Here is a 13,435-nt window from a genome sequence, read left to right as displayed (position 1 = left end):
GCAACCAGGGAGACCATGTGTCTTGGGAGACCCGTGGGCATCTCAGGAAGACATTGCAGAACGGGGTTTGTGGTAGGTGACTGGAGAGAGGAGTGAAGAAAGTGGGGCTTTGCTATGAATTGGATACTGTCCGAAAGCAGAGATAAGTCATATCATTGGGCATCTTGATGAATCTGGTCCAGAAGGCAGGAGGTGAGATCGAAGCCGTGATTAGTTAAGAAGCAGTGGCCACTCGTATTAACCAGCAAAGAGGGATGTTTGGTCCTTTTTGTGGGTGGGAGAATGTTCGTGTTTTTGTCTGTGTTCAGACATGACTACAGAGCAATCTTGTTTTCTTTCCTTGACCATTGTGGTTTTAGAGTGTCCTTGTGCGACACTGGAATTCTGCGGCATTGTTTCTGGTCAACAACAGAACACCAAGATCCAGCTGTCGATGCCAGGCTGGCTCCCAGCTGCCATGGATGCTTTTCATTACTCCAGCCACACCCAAGGGGAGACTTGGTCTCCTGCCATCTAAATCCACAAAGGGTTTGCTTCCGCTGGCTGATAACAATCCACCCTCCACGCTGGTTCCAAGGAGATAAGTCACCCCAGAGACCTATGCCATTCAAAGATTAAACGGCATCTTTCATTTGATTCTTCCCTTGGGAAAGCTGAACTTCTCATCTTGCCCCATCGCCTGAGGTGAGTAGGGACTCACGTGCAGGCAGATATCATATCCACGATATTTAGCAGGGGTCCCATCCCATCAGGTTACAAGCCACTTAGGTCTTGGGGGTCCTCTCGTATGCCAGCTCTGACTCTACAATGGATGGAATTAGGGGGTCCAAGGTACCCAGCAAGAGGCACTCGGGAGCTGGGCTCAATGGTTATGACCAACACATTGCATCCAGAGATGTTTCAATCATCCAACAACTTAGGAAGCTGGTTCTGGTACACAGGTCTGAGCATCACAGGACCCTTTCTTGGAGATCAAAACATTTGCCTTTGAGACTTTCTGGCATCAAAAATGACAAGAAAGAGTTCATTTGTCTCTATTTCGTAAAAGCATGGGCCCATTCAACTAGGGGTCCTTTAACAGTATGCTTATACCTTATTCATTTTCCTTCCCAGTGTGGTCAATTTAAGTGTTTCAAGAATGAGGACAGAGAAGAAATTATTTGTGGATGCTTTAACGATCTTAAGGTTCTCTTTTACCTATAAAGGTATTTTTCCCCCAAGGAAAAATGCCTGCGGTCATGACAAAACCCATGGAAAATTCAGTTATATTTACTAACATGGAGATTGCTAAATTGGCTAATAGTTACTCTACTCAACAACTTTTTTTTTTTAATGCAGTCATTTCAACATAGAAAAGCACAATCTGGTAGCAGCCAAGTCAGGTGTAGACAGGAAGGGGGATGGGTTCCTGTCCCTGGTTAAGATCTTCTGCCATATTAGGAATTCCGACTACGCAGACATCTAGCAAACCCACCACTCATCTCATTCCTTTTCGCTGAACACGCACGTGATAGTTTTAAAAATTAATATCAGCTATTAGTTATTTTAATTGTTTTATTAAATTTGAAAGTGCTATTGTCCTTGGATAAAACCACACACAGTATTTCTTAACCATGGGTTCCTTTGAGCAATTAGCGATGGTTAAGTAACATTAGGTTAAGAAAGTTCTTCTTTTCTTAAGGTCATTTTCACCCATGAATTCGTGCCAACAGAATTAAAGTTCATCCTGGTTACACATCAGACTGTGACGGGGGTGGAGGGAGTGGTAAGTGATTTCTTAGTAATTTATGCTGCCGTAGCTTTTTGAAACATTAAGAATTTTTGGTACAGAATTCTTAACTTTTTATTCTGAAAGACTTGAAAATTTATAGAAGAATCACAAGATGTCTACATAGTACTCGCAGATACCCTCAGCAAATTCACCAGCTGAAAACATTTTGCCCCATTTGCTTATTATCAGTGTGTTTTCTGAACCATCTGACAGTGAATTGCTGACATCTAAATACTTCAGAGCATGTTTTCTAAGGACGACATGATGATCATTGCAGAAATGTATTACTGGTTTGTTACTGTTGTCATATTCAGATTTCACCAATTCTCCCAATAGTACGTTTACGGAAAACGTTTCCACTTGATCTACCTTCTGCTTAGTTGTTATATCTATTTTCTTTGTTTTGAATAACACGGGCATTTTCCAAAGGGACAGGCCTGTTGTTTTACAGAATGCTCTCACTGTGGGCTGGCCTGGTGGTTCCTCATGGTTAGATTCAGGTGATGCACTTTTTGGCAGAAATGCCCCAGTAGAGAAGTTGTGTCCCTCTCAGGGCATCACATCAGGAGAAACGTGGCATTTTGTCCCCTGTTGGTGGAGACAACAAATAACAACTGTCTTTTTAGCAGGTTTCTTGATGTTTCCTTCTGCTGGTATTGTGAATACAGACACCTATTACTTCATAAATAAAAGAGTGACGTGCATGTCATGACTCTTTCTTGGAAATCTACACCTCTATCACATTTCTCGTCTACTTTCTTGGAACAAGTCGGTTCTCCCCGTTCACTTTCATTTCCCTTGAATGAAATGGGAAAGAATAAACAGACTGATACAGACGGTTGTCAGTGTGGTGATGACGACGATGGAGAACAGGACTACAAAAATATCCGGTTCATTTAAATTTCCAAAGAACTGCCTGACTGTGTCTGACATGCTGAAAGCAACTGGGCTTGGAGGGTATTTTTAGAAATCGATCATCTGTGCTTATTTCTAAAAGTAGACTAGCTGCCACAATGGAATACACATTAAACAATGCATTAACGACCTCAAATTCAGAGCGCTGACCTAAAAATGGAAAGCAAAATCCTGTCCATATATAGTCATTTTACAAAGACCAGCGAGGGAATCTTGGGACCATGGAATCATTTGGTTCTGCTCCCCAACCCCTATGCAGGACTTAACTTAAAGCTGTTCCCCAAGATTATTTTTATAACCAAGATTATTTTATAACCATGCCTAAATATCTCCCAGAAAGTGATTTTCACAGCTTCCATTGGAAATTGCTCCCATAGTCTCAGGATACTTCAAGACATGAGAATATAATTTGGGAGCACCGGAAATGTCTCCCTTCATATTTTTACTAGTCCCAACCTGTGAAGAAGTAATAACAACTGGTCATTCCTAAAAAAAACCACAGTGGTGAAAACACATAGTAAAAGGGAGTAGACAGAGTGCCAGAGAGGGGACTCCAATCCACTGAGTTTTCATTTGGAGAATTTCCCTTTAATCCCTACAAAACTCTCACTGCAAACCTCTCAATCCTCTGCTATAATCCCCATGAGAACAGGGTGATGTCTTTTCCGCTACGGTCTTCTAACAGTGCTGGATACATTCTACTTGTTTACGAATAAATGTTGTTGAAGGAAGAAATGAACAAACATCTTATTTTACATCCGAAGAGTATTATTTGTGGTCACGCAAATTATGACCTTCTTATATTGCATTAACATACTCATTTCCCCCTTTGTCAATACATTGCTCATTTTACAATCAATTGGGGCAACATGTAGAAAATATTAAACATGCCTCTGTATAGGATGGAATTTAATATGTGCGTGGAAGACAAATAATCAAGTAATGGGTTGAATAATAGTGTTCTGATATTTTAGTGTAGCAGTTAGCTTCTGCTACATAACAAGCAAACACAAAATCCCAGCAGCGATGTTATACAATAACAAGCATGTCTTAGCTCACCAGTCTGGGGGTTGGCTGGGAATTCGCTGATCTAGGTTGGACTTGGGCTGGCAGCTCTGCTGATTTTGGTAGGGCATGTTCACAAGTCTGGGAGTCAGCCAGCTCGAACTCCTTCTTTCCAGTTCATTAGGTCTCGTATCATTCCATTGGCCGAAGCAAGTCACATGGCCAGGCACAACACCCAAGGCATGGCCAAGCGTGTTTCCCCAATGAAGGCAAAGGGAGAAAGTGAACACATCTGGAAAACAATCTAGCCTGTGACACCCTCACAACACACAAACTAGCTCCCAGGTCTTTTTCCACTCGAACTATGAGCTAAACTTTTGATTTTCCCCAAAATATCAGTCCCTGTGCCTAAAATAATCTCCCAACTTTTCTCACCTCTTATGCCATAAACCTATCTCTATCACTTATCACTTGTCAGGCTAACTCCTGCTTATTCTTCCAAACTATTACGAGCTCAGACAATTAAGTTCACAAACTCATCCTAGAAAAAGTGCTACATACCTCACTGCTGAATATCACTATGGTCACCTTTAAAGTATGCCCTTTGGGAAGCTATGCACCAACGCCAGTGCCTAGTCCACCCTTTAAAGCAATTTTGGAACACTTTTTCTGGAATGGCCATCAGATATTACCCTTGATGTCCTGAATGTCATCAAAATGTCTTCCTTTCCATATTTCCTTTCTCTTTGGCTAAAGGAAGAAGTCACTGGGGCCAGATCAGGTGAGTAGGGAGGGTGTTCCAATACAGTTATCTGTTTACTGGCTAAAAACCCCCTCACAGACAGTGCCGTGTGAGCTGGTGTATTGTCGTGATGCAAGAGCCAGGAATTGTTGACGAAAAGTTCAGGTCATCTAAGTTTTTCATGCAGCCTTTTCAGCACTTCCAAATAGTCAACTTGGTTAACTGTTTGTTCAGTTGGTACAAATTCATAATGAAAAATCCCTCTGATATAAAAAAAAGGTTAGCAACATCGTTGAAACAAGTTGGTGAACTTAACTGGCAGACTTCATAGTTTCTCATCCTTTGTGAAACATGAACATTAACCACACTACACAAATAGATCCTACATACTGACATTTTCTTTCCCCACATTTTTACTATAGTTAAAAAATTAAAACTAATCTTAAACTCCACTTACAGAGAGCTACAAGTTGAAATCAAACACAGGAGCTTTGACTCAATCTGAGCAACCTGCCCCATTCATCTGAGGGTAATCTGATATTCACTGAAATTTTCATAGCACAAAAAAAATGAACTATTTGAACCAAAAATAAACTAGAAGTTGTAGTTTGAGCCCTCTGTAGCTCAGGATTAATTTTTGATACTTAAAAAATATCCTCATTACATGGGGAGACTGACCACTCCAAATTGGAACTGTTAGTTTTATTCCAGCTACAACTTTCCTCCTTCTCTAGCTCATTTCCAACAAAACTTCTAGAACAAAATGTCCCCAATGACTGAATATGCTTTCTTCAATAAATAACTGCTTGTAGCAAAGCAATGGCTGCCTGCTCATATAAATACAGTTTACATGTGTCTTTCACAGTTCTTTGTAAAACTATGAGCTTCTCCTTCAAATTTACAGGCTTCTAGACTACATTTGAATGACTTGTCTATTTAGCATCATTGCTGAAAACGAGCACTTTGTCACAAATCCATTCATCAAAATAAACCAAGAATCCTTCTCTCCACCAGAATGCATCCATTTCCCCAACAAAGTTCATTAAGTTCAATGAACATTAAACGCACGAGGATGGTGATTCTCAGAGAAAGCATTCAGCAGCAAATTCTCTAAAGGGTTTACTTAGGATCCCAATACGATGACCCAGAACACTCTCAAAGGGGCTGGTAAGAGGATTTCAACAATGCACTGTGCCTTCCAATCAATAACTAATTCATCGCTACCAAATGGCTTCTTCAGAGCACAGAACCACAAAAGAATTAATGGAATGGAATGTCTACTGCAACGTCTCCATATATTCACTTAGCTCTTTAGAAAACCCTCAGCAAGAGACTGGGAGAAGTTATCAATGACTTAGCAAACACGACTTATCATGACATCTGTGACTTCTTGTAGCTGCGGTTCTCCTTTGGCAATGTCTGGAGACATTTCTGGTTGTTGTGTCCTGGAAGGGCTGTGCTGTTGGCATTTAGTGGGTAGAGGTCAGGGATTGTGGCGAACCCGCTGAGATGCACAGGACAGCCCCCGCTCCACACACAACACGGAACACACAGCTCATAATAGCAGCAGTGCTGAGACTGACAAACCCTGCCTTACAGAAAGTTAATAGATGTAATTTCTAGAACGGTGCTGCCCAACATGGCGGCCACTAACCACAAGTCTTTGAAATGTGGAAGGTCCGAATAAAGATGCACTGCAAGTGAAAAACACACTCCAGACTTTAAACAGCTGGTATGACAATAAAGAATGTAGAGTGTCTTAATATTTTTATAATGACTGGATATCGGAATGATAATATTGTTGGTATATTGGACCAAATAAAATACACTAGTCAAATTAATTTCATCTCTTTCTTTTTCCTTTTTCTAATATGTCTACTAGAAAATGTAAAATGACATGTGTGGCTCCCATAGCATTTCTTTTTTGGTCAGCACTAGGCTAGGAGCTCCTTCTGTTTCCTGGTGACATGCTGCTTCTATCCATGAAACCTACATTTCAGTAAGTGGTTCTCTCAAAGGAAATTTAAATTTGGAAAGCACCAGTGGCTATGTCTACATAGGGTGAATATAAGTGCCAAGTTATTTAATCAGAGCAGAGACACGTGAACTGCAACATGAACTTTTCCTGTTTATATGAATTTACAAAACAGGGCTGAATTAAAAAAAACAGTCACAGAACTGTATTTTTTTTTTCTGCCCAAATGGCTAAGAATTAATACATTAACAAAATATCCCACAGGTCAATGAATTACAAAGCTAAATGGGAAACAAAGTGGACTTTCAACAGTAGGCAAATATTGTGGGAGAGGCAAGCACCGTACCTAGCTCATTTAAAAGAACGGCTCTGAGAAGAATGGAACAATTCAACTCATCTCTTAAACTGCATTGGACTCGAAATCCCTCCACATGTAGCAGACTCGAAACCCCTCTATACGTAGCACCACAGGGACAGTGCCGGAGAGGCAACGCCACACATCCTTTCTTCAAGATCCACGCAGAAGAACGACAGGACAGATGGAAGTATTAACTAACAAGTCACGACAATGAACGGTGATATTCCAGAGGAGCGTTCAGAGTGAAAATCGGCATCACTGAGAGGTGGGAGTTGGGCAGGGAAAGGCAGTAGAATTGAGACCAGCAAAAGGACGTGTCATGGAAGAGACACTGAGAAGGGGAAGCAGAGTGTGGTCACCCTCAGAGCTGAAGGAAGCACGAGGCTGGTGAGCGAGACAACAACCACATCTGACGGGGTAAGGCTTTGCTTTCATGTGGGCAAGAGTTCAGCAGTAAGCCCAACTTCTCTGTCGTAACCACCAGGAAGAGACTTTGGAACTTTATCTGGCAGGCAACAGGGAGCCTGGGAATGCTAGAGAGAGAGAGAGAGAAGGGTGAGGAGGGCAACGTCTTAGGCATGCACATCACAGGGACTGGAGAGAAGAAATGACAAGACATGGCATCAGCCCCAAGTGTGCAAGGAGCAAGTACCAATGGGGTCACAGCATGCCTGGAGGACAAGGCACCAAGTGGCCATCGGGAACAGAGAAGAAGCATGACTGATGCTGAGGGAACGTGCACAGACTTCACAATAAATGTTCCAGACGCCTTACCTCTGGGTGGTACACTGCTGGCTATTAAATCGGGGACTAGGGTTCTGGGAACAGCGCTATAAATACGGGAGTCAAACTAATACGGGTACCACGTGGCCTGTTGTTTTACAGGATTTTTTGTTGTTGTTGTTTAGATTCCACATATAAGTGAGATCATATGGTATTTCTTTGTCTCAGTCTGACTTATTTCACTCAACATAATGCCCTCTAGGTCCATCCATGTTGTCACAAATGGCAGGATTTCCTTTTTCCTCAAGGCTGAATAATATTCCATTTTATATTATATAAATAAATATATATGTAAATATATATTAACAGTAGTTAGAAATACTGTCAATACTTATATTTATAATTTATATCACCTCTTCTTTATCCATTCATCCATCAATGCACACTTAGGTTATTTCCATGTCTTAAGTATTGTGAATAATGTTGCAGTGAACATTTCAGATAACTTTAGGAGACAGTGATTTTGTTTCCTTCATATAAATACCCAGAGAGAGATTGTAGATTCATACGCTACTTGTATTTTTGCTTTTTTTGAGGAACCTCCATACTGTTTTCCATAGAGGCTGCACCAATTTACATTCCCACCAGCCAAGCAAGAGAGTTCCATTTTCTTCACATCCTCTCCAACACTTGTTATCTGTCGTTTTTTATAATAGCCATTCTAACAAGTGTCAAAAGCTCTGATAGAGCAAATAAGTAACAGGTAATGAGTTTCACATACTGACCTTGAACGTTGATGAATTATTCTCCCTCTGGCTTCTGAAAGTAGGTGTGTCACATAACACCATCAGCGTGCCCTAACACCGTGGTAACAAGGCTCCGTCTGCCTGCAGACATAAAGGAGATTGCATTATTGGTCCAGTATTTATTGTCAAGGAAACACCAAGCAAAAGTACACTCAGCATTGGAAAGTTAAGTGTGCCAGCAATGAGAATGCCAGGATGCCTAAGATTTATTCAGCTCCAAAATGGTAACTGGTAACGGCATTTAAATATTTTGTTACGAAACATCGTGTTCGCTAATCTCCAAAGACATCAAGGCCAACAAAGAAGTCAATCTAATTAGGACGTAGTAGGAAATCGATCTTTCTTGGAAAAACAAGGACTAATTAAAAACGAGGGGTAATCAAACAAAATAACCGTTTCTTAATATTGTTAATTACTTCCTGACAACCCAATATGTTCAGAGGAGAACCCAAGTTTTCACAAGACACTGAAATTCCGTATTTCTACCATTTTCTTCATGGAAATACAAAAGCATAAAGGAGAAGAATGAGTTTATTAAAATATTCGTTTCGGGTAAAACAAGAAGAAAGTTAAACTCCAGACGTTAAAGTATTAAAAGAACCGCCACTGTCATCGGAGCCTGATAAAGGGTGTGTTCAGGAAAACAAAAAGCAAAAGATCATGCAGACGCTAGAGATTTGCCAAAGAACCAGCAAAAACGTGCTTCTCAAAGACACGATGCCAACCAGAGACACAGAGCTCGGATCTTTCGTTTGCAAGAAGAGCAGTCGGAGTGAACCAGTGGGCAGCAGGAGCTTCCTGTGCCCCAGGAGCTTCCAGAAGCAGAAGAAGTAGGATTAAAATAAGAATCACATGGAGAAGTTGTATTTGTAGGTATTGTGTTCTTTCCACGGCAGTGCGAAAGAGAGAAATTTGAATTAACAAAGAAATTTTGTAAAAATCAGCCTTTGTCAATGGCTGAGAAGTCAAAGAGACATCAATTTACACACCAGATATCCTGGTCCATGAGTCCTGCCTCTTTCCCACAGAAAACATCCAGAAATGAAACATAAAGCATAGATACGTATGTACGTATATGCAGCAATCAGTAGCCTTCTTATATGTAAACAATACAAATTAGAAGGTATAATTAAAGAACAAGGCACCGTTTAAAAAAGCAAAAATAAATAAGTGAGCTGCGCCCTCCACAACTGGATTGAAGGACAACGACTTGACTTGGAGCCGATGGGCCCTGGAGAAACACACTGTTCCCCAATATTCCCCAATAAAATTAAAAAAAAAAAATTTAAAAGACTCTGAAATGATGTTGAGGAATTAGAGCAACTGGAATTCTCACGTTGGTGGAGTGAAATGGTATAACCACCTTGGAGAAAGGACTAGGGGTGTCTTAAAAAGCTAAAAACCTACCCTATTACCCAGATATGTCACCCAGATGTATTTTACTCCATCCCAGAAAAAAGGAAAAGAAAACATACGGTTCACAAAATGAACTGTGCAAGAATGTTCATCACAGCTTTATTCACAACAGCCAAAAACTGCAAACAGCCCAGGTGCTGGTTAACGGAACAAATAAAGCACGCGTGCGCTATTCATACAGTGCAATACCACCACTCAGCAAGAAAAAGAAACCAACAAGAGATCCAGGCAACAGCCATTAAGGCTCCAAAACACTGTGCTGGTGAAACAAGCGTTCGACCAAAGAGTCTATGCCTCCGATATGAAGTCAGAATAGTAGTAACCTCTGTGGGTGTGGGCGTGGGTGTGGGTGTGGGGAGGGGCTGGGAAGAGGCATGAGGGAATTTTCTGGGGTGACGGTGCAGCTTCTTGACCAGTTTGGGTCACACAAGCATTTGTCAAAACCCAGTGGATAGGTACCTAAGATCTGTGCATCCCATTGCATGCAAATTTTAGCGCCAAATTTAAAACTTACTATAAACAAATACTAAACTCTAGTTAATGATAATGCATGCTAAAATATTTAGGGGAACGTGTACTGATGTCTCCAATTTACTTTGAGATGCATCCAAACAATAAGACGGATTCCTGTGTAGAGGATAGATATGTGCTTAACGCACGGTTAGTAAAAGATTAATGGTGGAATCTATGCGTTGGGTAAATGAGTGTTCACTGTAAAATTCTTCCACTATTTCCATACATTGAAGGAAATTTTGAATACCATGTTGAAAAAGGTCTGAAGAAACTAAAATAGTGATGAAAGAAGACTCACCCCTGTCCCATGCTACAACTTATGTATGTTACTAAATATTAAGCTTAACATAAATCGAGAAAAAGATCAACATGACAGAGCAGAAAATTTCTATTTAGAAACAGAACCCCCAAAATATGAAAATATAGTGCTGTTCGATGGGTATAAAATGTTCTTTATAGGAGACAAGTAAATTCTAGACATCCGCTCCCAGAGCAATGCCTGTCCTTAGCAGTGCTGTACTGCGCATTTAAAAATGTATTAAGACGGTGGATCTCACGTTAAGTTTTCTTAACACAGTCACAAAATCTATAGAATTTGGTATGTGTTATAGGTAACAAGTCAAATCAGAAGGGAAAGATGGATCATTTAATAAATAGCGCTGAAACGATCCAACATATTATTGGAAGGTTTCCTGTTTACAATAATATATTGGATCTATGCCTCATAACTTAGGCCAGGATAACTTCCAAATAGATCAAATATTTAAACATATATATCAATGTAAAAGGAACTACTAAAGAAACCATAAGATATTTCTTCTTTTAACACCAAAGGGATTCGAGAATGCCTTTCCAACTATGACCAAATGCAGAAGTAATAAAAATACTGATGAATTCGACCACACACACACGTCAGAATTGTTAGGACAAAAGTACAATAAGCAAATCCAACAGACAGATGACAAAATAGGGGAGGGGGAGAGGTATAGATATCACAAAGTTAATTTCTCTAATAAATACGTAGCTCATAGATCCAATGTCAGCAACTCAATAGGGGAAAAAGCAAACAGAAAAATGATATAAACAGAGAATTCATAGAAAAGACAAATGGTTGTTGATCCCATGAAAATATCCTCAACCTCAAACACAACTGGAAAAAAAAAATGTTCCTTCGTGTGGTTTTTAATTTGCATTTCTATCAGAAATGAAAAAAGAAAGCTGTCGAGTGTATAATTCACTTTTAAAAGGAGAGAAAGAAAACACACACACATATGCATAACAACACAGAAAAATGTGTCTGCACATTTTTTTTTTTAAAGCTCCAGAAAGGAACACAAGAAATAATAAAATGCATTGCTTGTTCACAGTGACAGGGAGATTTTTTTCACAGTATCCCCTTTTGTACTTTTTGAATTTTTCATTATGTAAATGTACTACCTAATAAAAAAAAATAGACTTAAAAAGGTGAGAGGCATTCGAGTGCAAAAGCAGCAGAGTGGAAAGCAGTCAAGTTCTAAGCCCAACTCTGCTACTAATTAACTGTGTGGTCTTGGCCCAGTGTCTTGGAATCATAGAGTATTCCAGCTGTACAACGATCTGAGAAATATTCTCATCCCTCACTCTTGTCTTATCCTAAACTGCAGGAAACGCAGAAATGAGTAAGATGGCTTAGGTGGTGTCACACACAGTTTATGGCAGAGCCAACAGACGCTGTTGATGTGGCCGTCTCTTCTGACTTACAATAGGGGTGCTGCCACTAAGAGACGAGAAGGCAAGCCACGGAGACGGGGAGAAAATATTTGTGAATCCCACAGCTGACACAGGACTTGGACCCAGAATGTGTAAGTAGCTCTCAAGATGCAACAAGAAGAAAGAAAACAAGTGAGCACCTGCAAACACGCTTCTCAGACACCTGGAAGACGCAACTTAAAACCACGGTGAGATACCCCGACGCGTCCTCAGAGCGGCTAACATTTCTTTAAAAATCACAAACCCCAGTGGGGGGAAGAATTCTCATGCACTGCTGGTATATAAAATGCCAAAGGGCCCACAGTTTGGCAGTTTCTTGTAAAGGTAAATTATGTACGTGTCACAGAACTCCGGTGTTTAGCACTCCTGGGTTGTTCACCTGGGGGAAATAAAAACTTTACGTTGACATAAAACCCGTCCATAAATACTTATGGCAGTTGTTTTTTATTTCTCATCAACAAAAAGCTACAGGAACAACCCAATTGTCCTTCAACTGCTGTAGACCTATATGATGGAATACTACACAGCCATGAAAAAGGAACAAAGTACTGACACATCAACAACCTGGCTGGATCTCAAAGGCATTATGTTGAGGGAAAGCAGCCGATCTCAGAGGGGTCCATGCTGCATGGTTCCATTTATATGACTTTCTAGAAAAGGCAAAACGGGAGGCATGGAGAACAGATGAGGGGTTGCCAGGAGATTGGGCGGGGGAGACTAAAAGAGGAAGTGTGAGGAAATCTGGGGGACTCTGCGACCTCTCTGTCTCGTGATTGTGGTGATGGATATACATAGCTCTACGCGTTTGTCAAAACCCAGAGATTTGTGTAACACAGAGAGATTTCACTGCGTGGGAATTTAAAAATAAAATTTTAAAAGTGCATTGTGGAATTCAATGATTTCTATGGCCCTTTCCATATCAAAAGATATAAAGACTCTTGTTTTTGGAAAAGGATAATTCACTACCAACAACTACTCGAGGTTGGTATTCTATGTGGCCCCCCCAAAAAATCTTATCATTTTTCATTTCAAAAAAGAAAGCCTGAATAAGTGAAATTCACAATGCAATGATGATGTGGAGAAATGGGAAGCCCTAAAAAGAGAGTGAAAATCGAGGCTCGGAATTTCATCTCCTTTGGGAGGGCTAAACAAATAGAAAATCGGAGCCGGGCCCACATTTCACTGTCCACTGTTTGCTATCATAGTTTTACATCCCTTTGGGAGACTGGATCTCCCCCGACATATCCTTTTGCCTCCCGCAAAGCATGGTCTTGGGATATTTGGACTGTCTAAAAAGACACTATCCTTTAAAGCATTTCTTGTGTCGTTTGGGGGCCCCTTATCCCCACGTTCTGAGGGTGCACTCTGCAAACAAGCAACAAGCAACAGAGGCAGACGAGCAACATCTCAGGTGTCACTGAGGAAGCCAAGTTCCCACAAGGCTAAAAGGCCTGAGTCCATG

The 13,435-nt window shown here is 40.6% G+C and overlaps 1 protein-coding gene across 2 annotated transcripts in view; it reads right to left on the bottom strand.

Annotated features, from left to right (window-relative positions):
- Nucleotides 1-13,435, bottom strand: part of ANOS1 (anosmin 1) — a 515,987-nt gene that overhangs the window by 377,112 nt on the left and 125,440 nt on the right. For both annotated transcript variants that reach the window (XM_033107670.1, XM_033107678.1), the window contains exon 3: nucleotides 8,275-8,376. In XM_033107670.1, coding sequence (XP_032963561.1) covers nucleotides 8,275-8,337 — 63 coding nt within the window. In that variant the 5' untranslated portion in view covers nucleotides 8,338-8,376. The remainder of the gene's footprint in view (nucleotides 1-8,274; nucleotides 8,377-13,435) is intronic.

This window comes from Rhinolophus ferrumequinum, chromosome X, assembly GCF_004115265.2.
Source record: "Rhinolophus ferrumequinum isolate MPI-CBG mRhiFer1 chromosome X, mRhiFer1_v1.p, whole genome shotgun sequence".
Classification (NCBI taxonomy): Eukaryota; Metazoa; Chordata; class Mammalia; order Chiroptera; family Rhinolophidae; genus Rhinolophus; species Rhinolophus ferrumequinum.
The sequence above is the reverse complement of the archived record's forward strand: the minus strand, read 5'-3'. Positions and strand labels throughout refer to the sequence as shown.